The sequence below is a fragment of the Nerophis lumbriciformis genome, linkage group LG03, assembly GCF_033978685.3.
Source record: "Nerophis lumbriciformis linkage group LG03, RoL_Nlum_v2.1, whole genome shotgun sequence".
NCBI classification, from domain to species: Eukaryota; Metazoa; Chordata; class Actinopteri; order Syngnathiformes; family Syngnathidae; genus Nerophis; species Nerophis lumbriciformis.
In genome coordinates this window covers 20,942,501-20,966,686 of record NC_084550.2, presented here as the reverse complement: position 1 = coordinate 20,966,686, position 24,186 = coordinate 20,942,501, and the positions used below count along the sequence as shown (strand labels likewise).

Genomic DNA, 24,186 nt, shown 5'->3' with positions numbered 1-24,186 from the left:
TAGTTTGACATTGTAGTTGATTACAGTTGCTAAAGCCGCATTAGCTAGCTTGTATGTTGAGTGATTTAAAAAAAAATTAAAACACATTCTTTACATGGTTAATACATTCAGAAAGTAGATTAGCTGTCTAATCATTCATCAAATGTAGTAAATTGTAGTAAAGGCAGTTTGCTGGTAGTTTGACATCGTAGTTTGCTACAATAGCTAAAGCTGCGTTAGCTAGCTTGTATGCTAAGGGATTTTAAAATTTAAAAACGTTGTTTACATGGTTAATATAAATTCCAAAAGTAGGTTAGCTATCTAATGTTCTAAAACTTCTGCATAAGTCCTGAAAATTTGCTGTAAAGTTCTTAGTAAAGTTCTGTCAGTAAACTCGCCATGAAAGCGCTAAAACATACCGGTGTAGTGAGTTACATTATTCACCCAAGGTACTTTAGTTATTAGAGAGTTTCGGTCGGACGGTTTTTCACGGGACACATTTCCGGCGTTGTTGTTGTTGTTGTTGTTTCCGAATGAGAAGATGCTGCTCATTGTCGGTTTAAGTAAAGTCTGAATGTCATTGTGGAGGGGGGCGTGGCCTGTTAAAAGGAAAGGCCATGTAACACAGTGGTAAAAATGCCCCTGTGTGACAACTTTTTTGCATTGTGTTGCTGCCATTAAATTCTAAGTTAGTGATTATTTGCAACACAAAAATGAAGTTTCTCAGTTGGAACATGAAATATCTTGTCTTTGCGGTCTATTTAATTGAATATAAGTTGAAAAGGATTTGCAAATCATTGTTTTTATTTACCATTTAGGTGCCAAATTCAATGGTTTTGGGTTTTGCATCTATTGGTTACTCAAAACCTAATTAAAATGATGGGAAATAAATACATTTAATCTGGGTGCTGAATTATTGTGCAATAGGTGTGCTATTTTTTAAAAGTTAGATATATTTCAAGGTATTTCTTTTCAAATGAACTGTCACTATCCAATAAGATACATTTTTTTTACTCATGCACCTCTCGCGCCCCCCCCCCCCATCCTGCCTGGTTTTGAATGTGTGCTGTTCCAGTTCTCTCCTAATGGAGGTCATCATTCATGTGTTTGAAGATAAACACACAAAAAGAGGCTTGTATCAAAGAAAGCACAACACTCATTTGCACTCACGCAATTGAACAGTGCATGAGTTTTATCTAATTTTTTTTTTTTAAAGTCTGAAAATTATATTTCTTTGATGTTTGTTTTTCACTGTGGTGTTTTTCAAGGTGCATGTGCAAGGATCAGGGTCTGCTTTTCATAATATAAAAAACACCCAAGGCCCGAGTCGTGGGCGGCTGAAATCTATTGGCGCTTTAAGTCGGAATCCTCTGAGAAGGATGGTTCTGTCATTTTTACCACGTACAGTGAGGTCGTGACTCGCACATTTTTGTGTTTGCAGAGCAGGAAAGTGTGGCGACTCAAAAAGACCTCAGCTGCATTCCAGACACGCGAAAAGTCAGACTTTTTCGTGAATGATGCTGTATAATAGACTGTATTTATATTATTCACATGTGAATGATGCTGTATAATAGACTGTATTTATGTTATTCACATGTGAATGATGCTGTATAATAGACTGTATTTATATTATTCACATGTGAATAATGCTGTATAATAGACTGTATTTATGTTATTCACATGTGAATGATGCTGTATAATAGACTGTATTTATATTATTCACATGTGAATAATGCTGTATAATAGACATATTTATATTATTCACATGTGTATAATGCCGTATAATAGACTGTATTTATATTATTCACATGTAAATAATGCTGTATAATAGACTGTATTTATATTATTCACATGTAAATAATGCTGTATAATAGACTGTATTTATATTATTCACATGTGAATAATGCTGTATAATACTGTATTTATATTATTCACATGTGAATGATGCTGTATAATAGACTGTATTTATGTTATTCACATGTGAATAATGCTGTATAATACTGTTTTTATATTATTCACATGTGAATGATGCTGTATAATAGACTGTATTTATATTATTCACATGTGAATGATGCTGTATAATAGACTGTATTTATATTATTCACATGTGAATGATGCTGTATAATAGACTGTATTTATGTTATTCACATGTGAATAATGTTGTATAATAGACTGTATTTATATTATTCACATGTGAATAATGCTGTATAATAGACATATTTATATTATTCACATGTGTATAATGCCGTATAATAGACTGTATTTATATTATTCACATGTAAATAATGCTGTATAATAGACTGTATTTATATTATTCACATGTAAATAATGCTGTATAATAGACTGTATTTATATTATTCACATGTGAATAATGCTGTATAATACTGTATTTATATTATTCACATGTGAATGATGCTGTATAATAGACTGTATTTATGTTATTCACATGTGAATAATGCTGTATAATACTGTTTTTATATTATTCACATGTAATAGATAGATAATAGACTGTATTTATATTATTCACATGTGAATGATGCTGTATAATAGACTGTATTTATATTATTCACATGTGAATGATGCTGTATAATAGACTGTATTTATGTTATTCACATGTGAATAATGCTGTATAATAGACTGTATTTATATTATTCACATGTGAATGATGCTGTATAATAGACTGTATTTATATTATTCACATGTGAAAAATGCTGTTTATAGACTGTATTTATATTATTCACATGTGAATGATGCTGTATAATAGACTGTATTTATATTATTCACATGTGAATAATGCTGTATAATAGACTGTATTTATATTATTCACATGTGAATAATGCTGTATAATAGACTATGTATATTATTCACATGTGAATGATGCTGTATAATAGACTGTATTTATGTTATTTACATGTGAATGAGGCTGTATAATAGACTGTATTTATATTATTCACATGTGAATAATGCTGTATAATAGACTGTATTAAAATTATTCACAAGTGAATGATGCTGTATAATAGACTATATTTATGTTATTCACATGTGAATAATGCTGTATAATACTGTATTTATATTATTCACATGTGAATGATGCTGTATAATAGACTGTATTTATATTATTCACATGTGAATGATGCTGTATAATAGACTGTATTTATATTATTCACATGTGAATAATGCTGTATAATAGACTGTATTTATAGTATTCACATGTGAATAATGCTGTATAATATACATATTTATATTATTCACATGTGAATAATGCTGCATAATAGACTGTATTTATGTTATTCACATGTGAATAATGCTGTATAATAGACTGTATTTATATTATTCACATGTGAATAATGCTGTATAATAGACTGTTATTCACACGTGAATAATGCTATATAATAAACTGTATGTATATTATTCACATGTGAATGATGCGGTATAATAGACCGGATTTATATTATTCACATGTGAATAATGCTGTTTAATAGACTGTATGTATATTATTCACATGTGAATGATGCTGTATAATAGACTGTATTTATATTATTCAATAAAGTACTTTCTATTCTATTCTATACTTGTCATTAAAATGATCCGAGTATTAAGACGTTACGTCATTGACTGTATGTTGTTATGCCTTGTATTATTATTTTCCTTAGTTTTTGTATGGTTTGTTGTCGAGCGCTCTTATTTTTGTTTCCCTCCGCCACGTCTCTTGGCTGAGTGCTGCCTCCCTCACCTAATTGGCAATAAAAGACACACCTGTCCCCGGTTGCCAATCAGGATGCTTTTAGTGCACCTCCCCATTGTGCTATTTCTCATTTTCGTTAACAAACACACCTTACCTGCCGTCTCTGCAACCATGGTTTTTTTTTATTGGAGAATGAAAATAATAATAATAATAATAATAATAATAATAATAATAATAATAAACCTCTGGCTTTTTATTAATATTATTGATGTTTTAAACTGTATTAACACTATCAATATTGGTCATTTATAGAACAACTAATTACACAGTATTCATTATGTCATCTCTACATTAATCTGTAATATATAAAATATATAAATAAATTGTTTAAGGCTGGAAAAAAAGACTTAACAGTGAAATAGTTTCTCCCCTAATCAAAACAATTTGCACCTTATTAAGGTCGTCAGCCATCGTTATAGTTTCTGTTCACCTGTAGCATTTTGAAGCGTGACTATTCCCACGGTCTCAAATGCAGCATTAATTAGAATACGAGCATATAAGCCGTGTCTTCTTCTTTTTGATCTACCAGTCTTTTTCTTGACCTCGGCCTCCGGGCCGAAGAGTGCATAAAAAGTAGCTCGCCGGTGACGGCACGGCGCATTTGATCCCCGTCCCACTCCCACACACCTCGCCATATTCCACTCATTTTTCCCACTGTACCTAAACCATCCTCCATTCCGCTTGTTCTTTTTTTTTTTTTTTTTTTTTTTTTTTAAAAAGGAGCGAGCGCCACAGATGTAAGAGCTGGAACTTCATTAGTCCGCACCTGGGAGGGCTCCCGTGTACGAGCCCGCCCACACGGGCGCCGCCGACATCAGTCGCCATCTGCATCGGGCTGGGACTCGGCACATTTACCGCCTATCAGAGACGGCGTTACTAATAAGGGAGCTGTAATACAGCACATGATGTAAAGAGAGACCAGATTGCTGTGTGGGGGGGGGGGGGGGGGGGGGGCAAACAGATGCTCGCTTGTCATGTCTGAGTGGCGAGAAGGCACATGAACTCCTTGGGAGTTACGTAAAAACTTGTCTGACTAGGGGGATTGTGCAGAAGTTGATGTTTTTCTTTGCTCGCCACGCATTTTGCAACACAGCTGGGACTTGCAAAAACAAGCCGCCCGACTGACAATCGGATGAATAACGACTCGCGTGTAAAAATCTCCGATACAAGTGTGGACTTGTGCAAAGATGGACAGTCCAATAAGCACACAAAGTTGGTCTTCTCTTCTGTTTTAGTCAAAAGGTAAACATTAGAGATGTCCGATGATATCGGACTGCCGATATAATCGGCCGATAAATGCTTTAAAATGCAGGCCCGCAGGCCACGCCCCCCTCCACAGTGCCGTTGTTGAGTGTCGGTGCTGTCTGGAGCTCGGCACAGTAACCGTGTAATACTCTTCCATATCAGTAGGTGGCAGCAGGTAGTTAATTGCGCTGTAGATGTTTGTCCTGATCACAATATGCAGACGACAGCGGGAGGCAAAGTGCAGGTAAAAAAGGTATCTAACGCTTTAACCAAAAATAGACAAAAGGCGAGTGCCGCTAAGAAAAGGCATTGAAGCATCGGGATGGCGATGCAAAATTCAACTAAAACTGAACTTGCTGCAAAGTAAACAAAAACAGAATGCTGGACGACAGCAAAGACTTACAGTGGAGCAGACGGCGTCCACAAAGTACATCCGTACATGACATGACAATCGACAATTTCCCCACGAAGAAGGATAAAAACAAAGTAGAGGCGGGAAATATCGCTCAAAGGAAGACATGAAACTGCTACAGGAAAATACCAAAAAAAATAGAAAAAGCCACCAAAATAGGATAAGACCAGAACTAAAACACTACACACAGGAAAACAGCAAAAAAACCTAAAAGCAAGTCAGGGTGTGATGTGACAGGTGGTGACAGTACACATATTTTGAGACAAGAGCTATATTGATGCATGCTTAGTTATGGTTTAAAGCAGGCCCGGCCCTCACCAATCTGGCGCCCTAGGCAAGATTTTAGGTGGCGCCCCCCCACATCGGCAGTGAAGTGTATATAATCACAAGAAACGGAATAGCTTTGTCTTTGACCTTTTTTTTTTACTTACAACTATACCTAATATATAAAGGGATGGAAAAGTGACTATTACCTGCAGGGCAAACATTAGCTAACCAGAAGGCAATAACAATGTAAACAAAAAACACCTGCTTAAAAGATCTAATACAAATGTCCCTGAGGAATGTAAGGTGGGAGTACTGTAATTACCTAACGTTACATTATTATTGTCCATAACAATTTAGCCCCCTCCACAATATTAACCCGACGTTAAAACAGAACTAGCTATTTATTGATTAGCAATTGCCGAATCATGTAACATTAGCTTAATGCTAAAAAGCCAGGTTACTATCACATTCTGTAACAGACAAATAATTTCATGTAGGCTAACGTTACCTACCTGCTACCTCTGTCTTTTCTCGTTTCTCCTCCTCTTCTTTTCTCTTTTTTCTTCCCTGGGCACCTGACAGTTTTGGCCGTTTTGACATCTTGTGTTGATTTTTTGATGTGGTGACGTCCAAAAAGAGTCATGATACGGGAAGGGAGGGGGCGCACCATGCGGGGGGAGGGGGGTGGGGGGGCGTAATGTTGTAACAAATAATATTTCTATTAAATAGGCTTTACTTTGCATTTTAATTAACGTGGGATTATTTGTTGTATTTAGAAATAATAGTACCAGCTTTTTTTTTTTTTTTTCTCCAACATTTGTGGCACTGGCGTGGCGCCCCCTAATGGACGGCACCCTTAGCATTTGCCTATACGGCCTATGCCACGGGCCGGCCCTGGTTTAAAGTCATATCCAACAATTGCGACAACGACTTTTTACTGTCAACTGAGTTTCGTTTTTTAATGAGCGTGCAGGTAAAAAGGTGTCTAACGCTTTAACCAAAAATAGACAAAAGGCGAGTGCCGCTAAGAAAAGGCATTGAAGCATAGGGATGGCGATGCAAAATTCAACTAAAACTGAACTTGCTGCAAAGTAAACAAAAACAGAATGCTGGACGACAGCAAAGACTTACAGTGGAGCAGACGGCGTCCACAAAGTACATCCGTACATGACATGACAATCAAAATTGTCCCCACAAAGAAGGATAGCGTCCGCACAACTAAAATAGTCTTGATTGTCAAGGAAGACACGAAATTGCTACAGGAAAATACCAGGAAGGGTTAGGGTTAGGGTAGGAAGAGACACCGAAATAGGAGCGCAAGACAAGAACTAAAACACTACACACAGAAAAAACGTCAAAAACCTCAAAATACGTCACAGAGTGATGTGACAGGTCGTGACAGCACACCTACTTTGAGACAAGAGCTATAGTGAAGCATGGTTGTTATGGTTTGAATTAGAGATTTCTGATAATATCGGACTGCCGATATTATCGGCCAATAAATGCTTTAAAATGTAATATCGGAAATTAACAATCAACAATGTCCCCACAAAGAAGGACAGCTTCCGCACAACTTAAATAGTTTTAATTGCCAAAACATAGCGTTCAAGGAAGACATGAAACTGCTACAAGAAAATAACCACAAAACAGGAAAAGCCACCGAAACAGGAGCGCAAGACAAGAACTAAAACACGATACAGAAAAAAACGTCAAAAACCTCAAAATAAGTCATGGCGTGATGTGACAGGTCGTGACAGCACACCTACTTTGAGACATTGTGAGGCATTGTTGTTATGGTTTGAATTAGAGATGTCCGAAAATATCGGACTGCCGATATTATCGGCCAATAAATGCTTTAAAATGTAATATCTGAAATTATCGGTATCGGTTTCAAAAAGTAAAATTAATGACTTTTTAAAACGCCGCTGTACGGAGCGGTACATGTCCGGTAAAATACGGACGTAAGGCATACTTGCCAACCCTCCTGATTTTCCCGGGAGACTCCCGAATTTCAGTGCCCCTCCCGAAAATCTCCCGGGGCAACCATTCTCCCGAATTTCTCCCGATTTCCACCCAGACAACAATATTTGCGGGCATGCCTTAAAAGGCACCGCCTTTGCGTGCCGGCCCAGTCACATAATATCTACGGCTTTTCACACGCACACAAGTGAATGCAAGCATACTTGGTCACCAGCCATACAGGTCACACTGAGGGTGGCCGTATAAACAACTTTAACACTGTTACAAATATGCGCCACACTGTGAACCCACACCAAACAAGAATGACAAACACACATTTCGGGAGAACATCCGCACCGTAACACAACATAAACACAACAGAACAAATACCCAGAACCCCTTGCAGCACTAACTCTTCTGGGACGCTACAATATACACCCCCTAAACCCCGCCCACCTCAACCTCCTCATGCTCTCTCAGGGAAAGCATGTCCAAAATTCCAAGCTGCTGTTTTGAGGCATGTTAAAAAAAATAATGCACTTTGTGACTTCAATAATAAATATGGCAGTGCCATGTTGGCATTTTTTTCCATAACTTGAGTTGATTTATTTTGGAAAACCTTGTTACATTGTTTAATGCATCCAGCGGGGCATCACAACAAAATTAGGCATAATAATGTGTTAATTCCACGACTGTATATATCGGTATCGGTTGATATCGGAATCGGTAATTTAGAGTTGGACAATATCGGAATATCAGATATCGGCAAAAAAGCCATTATCGGACATCTCTAATCGAAATACATTTTGGTATTGGGACGACCCCAGTATCTAGTAACAAATGCGTCCACATCCTTCAGCTTAAGTCTCCAAAAAAAAACATTACCACTCCACTTTAACTTTCAGACAGTTAATAAATAGGTTAGTGTTGGTTTGGTGGCTGCAGGTTTAGGTCTCTGCTTTTTGCAGACGATGTGGTCCTGATGGCTTCATCTGGCCAAGATCTTCAGGTTCGCAGCCGAGTGTGAAGCGACTGGGATGGGAATCGGCACCTCCAAATCAGAGTCCATGGTTCTCGCCCGGAAAAGGGTGGAGTGCCATCTCCGGGTTGGGGAGGCGATCTTGCCCCAGGTGGAGGAGTTCAAGTACCTCGGAGTCTTGTTCACGAGTGAGGGAAGAGTGGATCGTGAGATCGACAGGCGGATCGGTGCGGCGTCTTCAGTAATGCGGACGCTGTATCGATCCATTGTGGTGAAGAAGGAGCTGAGCCGGAAGGCAAAGTTCTCAATTTACCAGTCGACATACGTTCCCATCCTCACCTATGGTCAGATGAGGTGGTTCGGGCATCTGGTCAGGATGCCACCCGAACGCCTCCTTAGGGAGGTGTTTCGGGCACGTCCGACCGGTAGGAGGCCACGGGGAAGACCCAGGACATGTTGGGAAGACTATCTCTCCCGGCTGGCCTGGGTACACCTCGGGAATTGAGGCTGCATCGATCCGTTGTGGTGAAGAAGGAGCTGAGCCGGAAGGAAAAGCTCTCAATTTACCCGTCGATCTACGTTCCCGTCCTCACCTATGGTCATTGGTCATGAGCTTTCGGTTATGACCGAAAGGACAAGATCACGGGTACAAGCGGCCGAAATAAGTTTCCGGCGCCGGGTGGCGGGGCTCTCCCTTAGAGATAGGGTGAGAAGCTCTGTCATCCGGGGGGAGCTCAAAGTAAAGCCGCTGCTCCTCCACATGGAGAGGAGCCAGATGAGGTGGTTCGGGCATTTGGTCATGATGCCACCCGAACGCCTCCCTAGGGAGGTGTTTAGGGCACGTCCGACAGGTAGGAGGCCACAGGGAAGACTATCTCTCCCGGCTGGCCTGGGTACGCCTCGGGATCCGAGGCTGTATTGATCCGTTGTGGTGAAGAAGGTGCTTAGCCGGAAGGCAAAGCTCTCAATTTACCGGTTGACCTACGTTCCCATCCTCATCTTTGGTCATGAGCTTTGGGTTATGACCGAAAGGACAAGATCACGGGTACAAGCGGCCGAAATGAGTTTCCTGGTCTCTCCCTTAAGAGATAGGGTGAGAAGCTCTGCCATCCGGGAGGGGCTCAAAGTAAAGTCGCTGCTCCTCCACATGGAGAGGAGCCAGATGAAGTGGTTCGGGCATCTGGTCAGGATGCCACCCGAACGCCTCCCTAGGGAGGTGTTTCGGGCACGTCCGACCGGTAGGAGGCGACGGGGAAGACCCAGGACACGTTGGGAAGGTCTGGCCTGGGTACGCCTCGGGATCCGAGGCTGTATCGATCCATTGTAGTGAAGAAGGTGCTGAGCCGGAAGGCAAAGCTCTCAATTAACCGGTCGATCTACGTTCCATCCTCACTTACGGTCATGAGCTTTGGGTTATGACCGAAAGGACAAGATCACGGGTACAAGCGGCCGAAATGAGTTTCCTGCGCCGGGTAGCGGGTCTCTTTCTTAGAGATAGGGTGAAAAGCTCTGCCATCCGGGAGGGTCTCAAAGTAAAGCCGCTGCTCCTCTACATGGAGAGGAGCCAGATGAGGTGGTTCGGGCATCTGGTCGGGATGCCTCCCGAACGCCTCCCTCGGGAGGTGTTTCGGGCACGTCCGACCGGTAGGAGGCGATGGGGAAGACCCAGGACACGTTGGGAAGACTATCTCTCCCGGCTGGCCTGGGTACGCCTCGGGATCCGAGGCTGTATGGATCCATTTTGGTGAAGAAGGAGCTGAGCCGGAAGGCAAAGCTCTCAATTTACCGGTCGATCTACGTTCCCATCCTCACCTATGGTCATGAGCTTTGGGTTAAGACCGAAAGGACAAGATCACGGGTACAAGCAGCCGAAATTAGTTTCCTGGACTCTCCCTTATAGGTAGGGTGAGAAGCTCTGTCATCCGGGAAGAGCTCAAAGTAAAGCCGCTGCTCCTCCACATGGAGAGGAGCCAGATGAGGTGGTTCGGGCATCTGGTCAGGATGCCACCCGAGCGCCTCCCTAGGGAGATGTTTCGGGCACGTCCGACCGGTAGGAGGCCACGGGGCAGACCCAGGACACGTTGGGAAGACTATCTCTCCCGGCTGGCCAGGGAACGCCTCGGGATCCCCCGGGAGGGGCTGGACGAAGTGGCTGGGGAGAGGGAAGTCTGGGCTTCCCTGCTTAGGCTGCTGCCCCCGCGACCCGACCTCGGATAAGCGGAAGAAGATGGATGGATGGATGATTGAGGTGCGTGTTTCTCATACCCACTATTGGGATTTGACTTGATAAAAGTCTTTGAAAACATTCCACATAACAAAAATAACGCACGCATGATTTCTGCTGATATGGTATCGCATCAATATCGGTGGCTGTATTGCCGTGTCGCCGGTGAGTGAAAACACTCAACATCCTTTTGTAAGCAGCGTGTCTAATGTCTGCGGCTCAGCTCGGGTCCAAGAAAGCTTTGCTTTTATCAGCGTGAGGACAAAGGACAGCCGTGACACAAAGTTTGCCTGATTCTCGGCGTCTCCGCGATGAAAGGCGGCGAGTAAAAAAATCTGCTCTCACGTTATCTCCTTAAACAGTCGCCGCGTTGGCCTCTTTCCGTCTTGACGGAACAATCGGAGCGGTATTACCGGCGGCTCATCCTTGTGATCCTGTCCCCCCTGGGGTCCACTTCCCCCTTCTGCTGGAGCGCGAATGTAGGTCGAGCAGAAGTTTGTTTGTTTGCAAATCTTGGTCAAGATGCGTCGTCGATAATACTGCTTGTTTACAGTATATATTGTTTACAGTATATATTGTTTACAGTATATACCACAGTCTTAAAGGCCTATTAAAGTAATATATTACCAGTTTTTGGGGGTATGGCATGCGTTTCGTGTTGTTGCGCCGACCGAATCCGATTCACGTAAGATACAGTGCGATGTTACGGTACCTGGGTTGTGTCTGACGGCACGCCTCGTCGCCGACTTTTTACACTTCACTCCAGCAACACTGAGAGCGGGATCCTACTCAGTGGCCTAGTGCAGTGTTTTTTCAACCTTTTTGGAGCCAAGGCACATTTTTTTTTCCATTGAAAAAAATGCGGAGGCACATTACCAGCGGAAATCATTATAAAATGAAACTCGGCAGCTGATATTGACAGTAAAAAGTCATGGTCACAATTGTTGGGGTATGACTTTAAAGCATAACCAAGCATGCGTCACTATAGCTCTTGTCTCAAAGTAGGTGCACTGTCACCATCTGTCACATCACGCCCTGACTTATTTGGAGTTCTTTGCTGTTTTCCTGTGTGTAGTGTTTTACTTCTTGTCTTGCGCTCCTATTTTGGTGGCTTTTTCTCTTTATTTGGTAGCAGTTTCATGTCTTCCTTGACCGCTATTCCCCACACCTGCTTTGATTTAGCAATCAAGAATATTTCAGTTGTTTTTAATCCTTCTTTGTGGGGACATTGTTGATTGTCATGTCATGTTCGGATGTACTTTGTGGACGCCGTCTTTGCTCCACAGTAAGTCTTTGCTGTCGTCCAGCATTCTGTTTTTGTTTACTTTGTAGCCAGTTCAGTTTTAGTTTCGTTCTGCATAGCCTTCCTACTCTTAGGGGCACTCACCTCTTGTTTATTTTTGGTGTAAGCATTAGACACCTTTTTGCCTGCACACTGCCTCCCGCTGTTTTTCCGACATCTACAAAGCAATTAGCTACCGGCTGCCACCTACTGATATGGAAGAGTATTACACGGTTACTCTGCCGATCTCCAGACAGTACAGACACTCAACAACGGAACATTATTTGCGGATTATAATTACTGGTTTGCAGGAAATATTTTTTACCCAAAATAGGTGAAATTAGATCATCTCCCACGGCCATACTTGCCAACATTACTCCCGAATTTCTCCCGAGGCAAACATTCTACAGAATTTCTCCCGATTTCCACCCGGACAACAATATTGGGGGCACTGCCTTTAGCGTCCTTTCTGACCTGAAAAGGAGACTATTTTATATGGCTCTGTTATGACAACCATGATTATTATGGTCACAATAACTGATATGAAACGTTCATGTTGTTCCATCCCTACTTACCTTGAATGCAACTTCTGGTTCTTCACTGTTTTGCAGATGGCTTTGTAGTCTGCTCGATCCCTTTACCACTTTTGACGTGTGTTTGGGGGTCATTGTCCTGTTGGAACACCTAACTGCGCCCAAGACCCAACCTCCGGGCTGATGATTTTAGGTTGTCCTGGGGTAACCCTACTTGTGGATGGCTACCAAAAGCGCCTTATTGCGGTGAAACTTGCCAAGGGACATGTAAGCAAATATTAACATTGCTGTATGTATACTTTTGACACAGCACATTTGCTCACATAATAAATTCATAAAAGAACCAAACTTCATGAATGTTTTTTTTTGTGACCAACAAGTATGTGTTCCAATCACTCTATCACAAAAAAATAAGAGTTGTAGAAATGATTGGAAACTCAAGACAGCCATGACATTCATTATGTTCTTTACAAGTGTATGTCAACTTTTGACCAAGTTGAAAAGGATTTGCAAATCATAGTACCGTATTTTCGGACTATAAGTCGCAGTTTTTTTCATAGTTTGGCCGAGCTCCAGTGCGACTTATATGTTTTTTTCCTTCTTTATAATGCATTTTCGGCAGGTGCGACTTATATTCCGGTGCGACTTATACTCCGAAAAATGCGGTATTTTGTTTTTATTTACCATTTACTAGGGATGTCCCGATCCAGGTTTTTGCACTTCCGATCCGATACCGATATTGTTTTTGCATTTCCGATCCGACACCGATACTGACCGATACCGATACTGACTGATACTGGCCTATCCGAGCATGTATTAAAGTTTAAAGTTATTTAGCCTACTTAGTTGTCAGAATCATGTTGAAAAGGGTTTTAGTACTCTTGATAACAACTAGCCAGCTGAATTAGGGGAGTTTGAATAATACACAATGGTTGGTAACAAGAAACTGAGCTGTTTATTCAAGGATAAACACAAAATAGACAAAATTATACATGACAAACAGAAATGGCATCATTGAAACTAGGGCTGGGCGATATGGCCTTTTTTTAATATTGCGATATTTTAAGGCCATATTGCGATACACAATATATATCTCGATATTTTGCCTTAGCCTTGAATGAACACTTGATGCATATAATCACAGCAGTATGATGATTCTGTGTGTTTTGATTGATTGATTGAGACTTTTATTAGTAGGTTGCACAGTGAAGTACATATTCCGTACAATTGACCACTAAATGGTAACACCCCAATAAGTTTTTCAACTTGTTTAAGTCGGGGTCCACTTAAATTGATTCATGATACAGATATATACTATCAGATATATACTATCATCATAATACAGTCATCACACAAGATAATCACATTGAATTATTTACATTATTTATAATCCAGGGTGTGGAGGGGGGCGCTGGATGTAAGTGTCAAAAAGACAGCCAAAAGAGTTTGATATGAGAATAAATCTAAAGTTAAAATATAGGGTAGAAATGCACCCATTTGCAGGAAATGTAGTCTTGATTTTCAAAATTTTCTTTCAAGGCTTGCATGTCTACATTAAAACATTCTTCTTCATACTGCATTAATATATGCTACTTTTAAACTTTCATGCAGAGAAGGAAATCACAACTAAAAAAATCACTAATTTTTTCATACGGTGTTGATGTGGAAATGTTTGCCTCGGCATTTTGATGGTGTGGGCGTGTGGCACCGAATGGAGATAAGCGTCTCGACAGACGTCACAATATTTGAACAATGATGACGAAAACTGTTTTCTCTGTCGTGTCCGTGTGTCGAAAATTGTTATGCGCTTATTTTTTTATTTGATTTTGTGCGTGGCATAGATTTGCTATGCGCAGAGGACGCTTAAACAGTGCGCAATTGCACAGGCGCGCACCTTAGAGGGAGCGTTGCCCGCACGGCTGCGCTAGCATCACAGCTAACGTTAGCCATGCTGCTACCTCTCTGCTCGGGGAGGACGTATACGTATGTGACGTATGACGTGACAGTATGTGACGTATGACGTGACAGTATGTGACGTGTGTAAGAAGGTGCGCTTGCTATCTGTGAGAGGGAGACACAGGAAAGAGTGAGAAGAGCCTGTCGTGTAATGCCAGCAGCTAAAAGCAACTGCGTGAGAATCCACAGACCTGTGGATGTGTTGAAGGTGTGCTGGAAAATGCGGAACGGAAATTAGGGAGCAGCAGAAAAGTGGAATGTATTATTTAAATAGGTGCGTTTTTTTTTTTAATTGATCTGGATCGGCATTTTCCCATGCCTAGCCGATACGCAATTTTTGTCAAATATCGGCAGCCGATCCGATCCAAATATCGGATCGGGACATCCCTACCATTTACACAACGTGCCAACTTCACTGGTTTTGGGTTTTGTAAAATAGTTAAGCTGAGCTGAGGAAAAAAAAAACAGTTCTGGCTGTAATTTAAGCCCGGTAATGAGAGGAAGAAATTTAATTTTCGGCATTGTGTAGCCCAGAAACACTGCAGTCCTTCCAAATGGAGCAGCAGAATCCCGATAGATTTTTCCCCTTGTCCAAATTCCCCGTTTGTTTGGCCATTTATTCCCCGAGTGTGTCGGAGCGTGCGGCTGAAAAAACAAGAACTAAAAAAAAAAAAGGGACAGAAGGGGTTGAGGGGGTTTTGGAGCGCAGCATATAGCCTTATCCCTCCCGACACAAAAGCTCGCTCTGATCCCTGGAACACAATAGTGCCAGCCCCCCCTTCCCCACGCACCCTTGGGCCAGGCAGCAAATACAAGCCACAATGCAGCATGGCCGTGACTGCCGGAATCCCTTCTGGCCAAACTTGTTCAGCTTATGGAGGACGCCACGCCAACGGGTTGTCGGAGGCCAAATCCTGAACACTTGTTTGTGTTTTGCACCAGACTTACCGAGCGTGGGTCAGGCGGTTCGGTAATTGGACAAACATCAGTCCCTCCGGGAACTTGCGAGGTTGCGACCGCGCCAATTCATGCAAATTCAACAAATACTTATGAATTATGCGCCACAGTGCAACTTTGTTCGATCAGGATAATCAAAACTTAGTTTTGGTTCTTGTGTAGACGAAGACGGAGCGACGTTTAACAATATATCAATTCTTTACGAACAAACTGCACGATTGTCGTTTTCTAAGCTTTCTGGGTAGGGTAGACATTGTGTTAGATGTAAATATAAACAGAATACAATGATTTGCAAATCATTTTCAACCCATATTCAGTTGAATATGCTACAAAGACAACATATTTGATGTTCAAACTGATAAACATTTTTGGTTTTTTTGCAAATAATCATTAACTTTAGAATTTGATGCCAGCAACACGTGACAAAGAAGTTGGGAAAAGTGGCAATAAATACTGATAAAGTTGAGGAATGCTCATCAAACACTTATTTGGAACGTCCCACAGGTGTGCAGGCTAATTGGGAACAGGTGGGCGCCATGATTGGGTATAAAAACAGCTTCCCAAAAAATGCTCAGTCTTTCACAAGAAAGGACGGGGCGAGGTACACCCCTTTGTCCACAACTGCGTGAGCAAATAGTCAAACAGTTTAAGAACAACGTTTCTCAAAGTGCAATTGCAAGAAATTTAGGGATTTCAACATCTACAGTCCATAATATCATCAAAAGGTTCAGAGAATCTGGAGAAATCACTCCACGTAAGCGGCATGGCCGGAAACCAACATTGAATGACCGTGACCTTCGATCCCTCAGACGGCACTGTATCAAAAACCGACATCAATCTCTAAAGGATATCACCACATGGGCTCAGGAACACTTCAGAAAACCACTGTCACTAAATACAGATTGTCGCTACATCTGTAAGTGCAAGTTAAAGCTCTACAATGCAAAGCGAAAGTCATTTATCAACAACACCCAGAAACGCCGCCGGCTTCTCTGGGCCTGAGCTCATCTAAGATGGACTCATGCAAAGTGGAAAAGTGTTCTGTGGTCTGACGAGTCCACATTTCAAATTGTTTTTGGAAATATTCAACATCGTGTCCTCCGGACCAAAGGGGAAGCGAACCATCCAGACTGTTATCGACGCAAAGTGTAAAAGCCAGCATCTGTGATGGTATGGGGGTGCATTAGTGCCCAAGACATGGGTAACTTACACATCTGTGAAGGCACCATTAATGCTGAAAGGTACATACAGGTTTTGGAACAACATATGCTGCCATCTAAGCGCCGTCTTTTTCATGGACGCCCCTGCTTATTTCAGCAAGACAATGCCAAGCCACATTCAGCACGTTATTACAACAGCGTGGCTTCGTAAAAAAAGAGTGCGGGTGCTTTCCTGGCCCGCCTGCAGTCCAGACCTGTCTCTCATCGAAAATGTGTGGCGCATTATGAAGCGTAAAATATGACAGCGGAGACCCCGGACTGAAGCTCTACATAAAACAAGAATGGGAAAGAATTCCACTTAAAAGAAAAGGTGATGTAACACAGTGGTGAACATGCTCTTTCCCAACTACTTTGGCACGTGTTGCAGCCATGACATTCTAAGTTAATTATTATTTGCATTATTTGAGTTTGAACATCAAATATCTTGTCTTTGTAGTGCATTCAATTGAATATGGGTTGAAAAGGATTTGCAAATCATTGTATTCCGTTTATATTTACATCTAACACAAATTCCCAACTCATATGAAAACGGGGTTTGTAGTATAGTATTGCGGTACTAATGAATCAAAAACGGTACTATACTCTGTTTGAAAAGTACCGGCTCCCGGGCATGACGTTGCTGGTTTTACGAGCAGAGGAGCATGTTCGGCAGTGCACAGACACAGAGTACTTACAAGCAGACACGGTGCGTAGACAAAAAAGGGGGAACAGACGCATTTTGGCTTAAAAACTAACGATAAAGGTGAAGCTATAACACTGAAACGCCCTCAGGAAGAGGTGCTTTAAAAAACATGGCTAGCTAGCTAGCGGCTAACATCCATCCACAGTGTTTTAGCTACTTCTAAATCACTAATCCTCGCCTAAATGGCGACGAATAGAGTACGTTTCTTACAAGTATCAGGAATAGCTAAGCATGCTTCACTACACACCGTAGCTCACCGGCGTCACAATGTAAACAAACGCCACGCTACACCTGACATCCACTGTAATGATACTGTCAGAACAATTGTATCCAAATTATCACAAAACTTTGTGTTACATTGAGTTCAGCTCGCCCAATCAAAAGGCTTGTAAAACTCCACTGTGTAGGATGGGAAGCGACATGAAGGTGTCGGTTTCTTTCTTCTATTGTAATCCACAGGACGATTTTGTCGTGACCCGAGATCTACAAAGCGGAGAGGAAGCAGGGCCCGACTCCCCTCCAGGCACATTTTCTTTGAACTGTTTTGTAACCAAAGGCAGCGGCTGTTTACGACCCCCTTCCTTTAGAAACGGCTGTTGCCGTGTAATCAGGAGAAAGTCCAAATAAAAGAGCGGGGCATCACAACAAAATTAGGCATAATAATGTGTTAATTCCACGACTGTATATATCGGTATCGGTTGATATCGGAATCGGTAATTAAGAGTTGGACAATATCGGCAAAAAAGCCATTATCTCTAATTAGAAACAATAAATTAAAATAGTACGGTAATTTGACCATTAGCTACTTTAAATCCTGTGTAGTATAAAGAGTAAAACATCATTACAGTATTTGTTTTCCAATTTTTGTTAAAATCCTGCACTATAGGAGGTTAGGAAACAAAAAAAACAAAAAAATCACAATAATTCAAAAAAATAAGTCTCAAAATATCACAACTTTTAACGCAATCTTCTTAAACCACTGCCGCGAATTCAGGCATTTTCGTTCGCCATGATCAGGGAAAAAAAAGCCCGCCAAATCCTGGAGGGATGAAAACATCGCAGGCTGCCGAACCCCATCCGGCAAAATATGCACATATGCTATGGAAATCAATGGTAAAGCAAAGCAGCAGTCACACAGAAGTGCAACTTGTGGTGCCTCGGTCCAAGTTTCCAACATTATTCGCAAGTAATAATAAGTCCCACGGTGGCACTCCCAAAAATAAAAAGAACAAGGCACACAAACACGCCACGCAGACGAGAGTTCACCGCCATGTTTCTCGCTGTGCTCCCTTGAGCTGCCCGGCATCTAAACAGCTCTGATGAGGGAAAACTGGGAATTTACCCACCGAAACAAGAACAATTACATGTTAGCCGCCCCCTGAATAATTCATAGGTGGATGTTTTGAGAGAAGCCCGGCAATCCCTCAGAAGCAACTGTGCTAGATCTGTGGCCTCAAAGATGAGGGCTGAGGGGGGGGATTGAAGTGGTTCCAGAGCGGGCTGGAAGCACCACAGCGCCACACTGTGGTGAAAGCACGCAACGTCAACAGTTTTTTTTTTGTTTTTTTTAATATTCACCCAGCAGCAGCCATCACAACATTAAAATACAAAAATGCAGCATCTCAGACTGAAAAGCCAGGCGATATACAAACCCCGTTTCCATATGAGTTGGGAAATTGTGTTGGATGTAAATATAAATGGAATACAATGATTTGGAAATCATTTTCAACCCACATTCAGTTGAATGCACTACAAAGACAAGATATTTGATGTTCAAACTCATAAACTTTATTTTATTTTTTTGCAAATAATAATTAACTTGGAATTTCATGGCTGCAACACGTGCCAAAGTAGTTGGGAAAGGGCATGTTCACCACTGTGTTACATGGCCTTTCCTTTTAACAACACTCAGTAAACGTTTGGGAACTGAGGAGACACATTTTTGCAGCTTCTCAGGTGGAATTCTTTCCCATTCTTGCTTGATGTACAGCTTAAGTTGTTCAACAGTCCGGGGGTCTCCGTTGTGCTATTTTAGGCTTCATAATGCGCCACACATTTTCAATGGGAGACAGGTCTGCACTACAGGCAGGCCAGTCTAGTACCCGCACTCTTTTACTATGACGCCACGTTGATGTAACACGTGGCTTGGCATTGTCTTGCTGAAATAAGCAGGGGCGTCCATGATAGCGTTGCTTTGATGGCAACATATGTTGCTCCAAAACCTGTATGTACCTTTCAGCTTTAATGGTGCCTTCACAGATGTGTAAGTTACCCATGTCTTGGGCACTAATACACCCCCATACATCACAGATGCTGGCTTTTCAACTTTGCGTTTATGACAATCTGAATGATTCTTTTCCTCTTTGGTCCGGAGGACATGACGTCCACAGTATCCAAAAACAATTTGAAATGTGGACTCGTCAGACCACAGAACACTTTTCCACTTTGTATCAGTCCATCTTAGATGAGCTCAGGCCCAGCGAAGCCGACGGCGTTTCTGGGTGTTGTTGATAAACGGTTTTTGCCTTGCATAGGAGAGTTTTAACTTGCACTTACAGATGTAGCGACCAACTGTAGTTACTGACAGTGGGTTTCTGAAGTGTTCCTGAGCCCATGTGGTGATATCCTTTACACACCGATGTCGCTTGTTGATGCAGTACAGCCTGAGGGATCGAAGGTCACGGGCTTAGCTGCTTAAGTGCAGTGATTTCTCCAGATTCTCTGAACCCTTTGATGATATTACGGACCGTAGATGGTGAAATCCCTAAATTCCTTGCAATAGCTGGTTGAGAAAGGTTTTTCTTAAACTGTTCAACAATTTGCTCACGCATTTGTTGACAAAGTGGTGACCCTCGCCCCGTCCTTGTTTGTGAATGACTGAGCATTTTATGGAATTTACTTTTATACCCAATCATGGCACCCACCTGTTCCCAATTTGCCTGTTCACCTGTGGGATGTTCCAAATAAGTGTTTGATGAGCATTCCTCAACTTTATCAGTATTTATTGCCACCTTTCCCAACTTCTTTGTCACGTGTTGCTGGCATCAAATTCTAAAGTTAATGATTATTTGCAAAAATAAAAATGCTAATCAGTTTGAACATCAAATATGTTGTCTTTGTAGCATATTCAACTGAATATGGGTTGAAAATTATTTGCAAATCATTGTGTTCCGTTTATATTTACATCTAACACAATTTCTCAAATCATATGGAAACGGGGTTTGTATCAAATAGATGCACACAGCTGTAGTGCAAACAAGCAGTAAACATGACAGATATCCACCCTATTATAATAATTCAGGGTATACCAAAGTTTCCTCGCGTAAATATCCCCCAATTTAGAATTTTTTTTTTTTTTTTTAAACGCACTCACCAAAGCCTTTTTGAAGTGTGTGGACTCACCCTCACCAGCACACTAACTCAGAGGGGAATGGCTGCAGTGATTGTCAGCTGCTCTCACTGTGGTGAAAGCACGGAACGTCAACAGTTTTTTTTTTTAAAGTTTTTTTAATATTTATCTAGCAGCAGCCATCACAACATTAAAATACAAAAATGCAGCATCTTAGACTGAAAAGCCAGGCGATATATTAAATAGATGCACACAGCTGTACTGCAAACAGGCAGTAAACATGACAGATATCCACCCTATTATAATAATTCAGGGTATACCATAGTTTCCTCGCGTAAATATCCCCCAATTTAGAATTTTTTTTTTTTTTAAACGCACTCACCAAAGCCTTTTTGAAGTGTGTGGACTCACCCTCACCAGCTCGCTAACTCAGAGGGGAATGGCTGCAGTGATTGTCAGCTGCTCTCACTGTGGTGAAAGCACGGAACGTCAACAGTTTTTTTTTTTGTTTTTGTTTTTAATATTCGTCCAGCAGCAGCCATTACAACATTAAAATACAAAATGCAGCTTCTCGGACTGAAAAGCCAGGCGATATATTAAATAGACAATGGCAATAATGCACACAGCTGTACTGCAAACAAGCAGTAAACATGACAGATATAAACCCTATTATAATAATTCAGGGTATACCAAAGTTTCCCCGCGTAAATATCCCCAAATTTAGAAAGATTTAAAAAAAAAAACACACTCACCAAAGCCTTTTTGAAGTGTGTGGACTCACCCTCACCAGCTCGCTAACTCAGAGGGGAATCGCTGCAGTCATCGTCAGCTGCTCTCACTGTGGTGAAAGCACGGAACGTCAACAGTTTTTTTTTTTTTTGTTTTTTTTTTTTAATATTCATCCAGCAGCAGCCATTACAACATTAAAATACAAAAATGCAACATCTCCGACTGAAAAGCCAGGCGATATATTAAATAGATGCACACAGCTGGAGTGCAAACAAGCAGTAAACATGACATATATCCACCCTATTATAATAATTCAGGGTATACCAAAGTTTCCTCGCCTAAATATCCCCTAATTTAGAAAGATTTTTTTTTTAAAACGCACACAACAAAGCCTTTTTGAAGTGTGTGGACTCACCCTCACCAGCTTGCTAACTCAGAGGGGAATGGCTGCAGTGATTGTCAGCTGCTCTCCAACTCGCGCAACATCCTTGACTGGCAAACTTTTTTTAAGGCACTCAATTTAGACGCCGCTTTGAAGCGGAGGCCTGGCAAACGAGCCGACGTTATTCCGCAGACATTAAAGCCTGGAACGTGAACGGGGGGCCAGGGCGGCGGTCCCAGAGCGGGGTGCGTGGATCTGTCAGCCGACTCGAAAAAGAAAAGTTGGGCAAAAAGAAGCGTATCTGTCTCAGGCCGTTTTCGCGAAAGCTGCAGCAGGCTTGAGGAAACACGTAGTCCACACAAGACCCCCCCGACCCACGTGGGTGTCCATTAAACCTTGTTGACCCAGTGGTTCCATTAAGGCTCCCCTCACAGTCCGAGACAGTCTTGGCCCTCTCGTCTCGGAACCTGTGCTCCTCTTTAACGTTTAAGTACGCTCCCGTACCGCCACTCAGACGTCGATCTTCTTGAGCTGCTCATACGTGAGGAAGAACTGAAGGTGGAGTCAAGGAATGATATCTTTCAGTACTTCAGCTCAAACACCCCTTGTGGCCCCCAATGTGACCTCGGCGTCACTTGCGTGCGCAGTTCATTAATTAAAAAGTATAAATATATATATATATATACATACTGTATATATATATATATGTCTTAATTAGATTATCCAAAAAATAGTGCTCGATACCGTGGTGGAGCGCAATATATGTATGTGTGGGAAAAAAAATCACAAGACTACTTCATCTCTACAGGCCTGTTTCATGAGGGCCCTCATGAAACAGGCCTGTCGATTATTACTATATACATATATATATATATATATAAATATATATATATATACTGTATATATATGTATATGTATATATATATGTATCTATATATATATATATATATATATATATATATATGTGTATATATATATACGACACCAGCAGATGACATGGCACCCCAAACCATCACTGATGGTGGAAACTTTACACTAGACTTCAGGCAACGTGGATCCTGTGCCTCTCCTGTCTTCCTCCAGACTCTGGGACCTCGATTTCCAAAGGAAATGCAAAATTTGCATGGTTGGGTGATGGTTTGGGGTGCCATGTCATCTGCTGGTGTCGGTCCACTCTGTTTCCTGAGATCCAGGGTCAACGCAGCCGTCTACCAGCAAGTTTTAGAGCACTTCATGCTTCCTGCTGCTGACCTGCTCTATGGAGATGGAGATTTCAAGTTCCAACAGGACTTGGCGCCTGCACACAGCGCAAAATCTACCCGTGCCTGGTTTACGGACCATGGTATTTCTGTTCTAAATTGGCCCGCCAACTCCCCTGACCTTAGCCCCATAGAAAATCTGTGGGGTATTGTGAAAAGGAAGATGCAGAATGCCAGACCCAAAAACGCAGAAGAGTTGAAGGCCACTATCAGAGCAACCTGGGCTCTCATAACACCTGAGCAGTGCCAGAAACTCACCGACTCCATGCCACGCTGCATTAACGCAGTAATTGAGGCAAAAGGAGCTCCAACCAAGTATTGAGTATTGTACATGCTCATATTTTTCATTTTCATACTTTTCAGTTGGCCAACATTTCTAAAAATCCCTTTTTTGTGTTAGCCTTAAGTAATATTCTAATTTTGTGACACACGGAATTTTGGATTTTCATTTGTTGCCACTTCAAATCATCAAAATTAAATGAAATAAACATTTGAATGCATCAGTCTGTGTGCAATGAATAAATATAATGTACAAGTTACACCTTTTGAATGCAATTACTGAAATAAATCAAGTTTTTAAAAATATTCTAATTTACTGGCTTTTACCTGTATATTATATATATATGTATATGTGTATGTATGTGTATGTATATATATATATATATATATATATATATATATATATATATATATACACACACACACACACACACACACACACATATATATATATGTATGTATATTTACATATATATATATATGTGTATATGTATATATATATATATATATATATATATATATATATATATATATACACACAAACATACACATATATATATATAAATATGACAATCATGTCATTTACAACCAACATCTGCCACAAATCGATGGCGGTCCTGTGGCAATCACTGCTACCGAAGCAGTAGATGACCCATGCAGTAGTTTACCAAGGTTATGTAACGCATTCAATCGCATTAAACACAAGCACATGGCTACACATTAGCACGTTGCGTCACCAAATACTTGA

At 41.3% G+C, this 24,186-nt stretch overlaps 1 protein-coding gene across 1 annotated transcript in view; it reads right to left on the bottom strand.

The window, feature by feature from the left end:
• Positions 1–21,529: 21,529 nt before the first annotated feature.
• LOC133580843 (kidney mitochondrial carrier protein 1) overlaps positions 21,530–24,186 on the bottom strand; it is a 42,711-nt gene continuing 40,054 nt past the window's right edge. Inside the window, exon 9 of the mRNA XM_061935073.1 lies at positions 21,530–22,452. Within this exon, the coding sequence (XP_061791057.1) occupies positions 22,411–22,452 (42 nt within the window). The 3' untranslated portion in view covers positions 21,530–22,410. The remainder of the gene's footprint in view (positions 22,453–24,186) is intronic.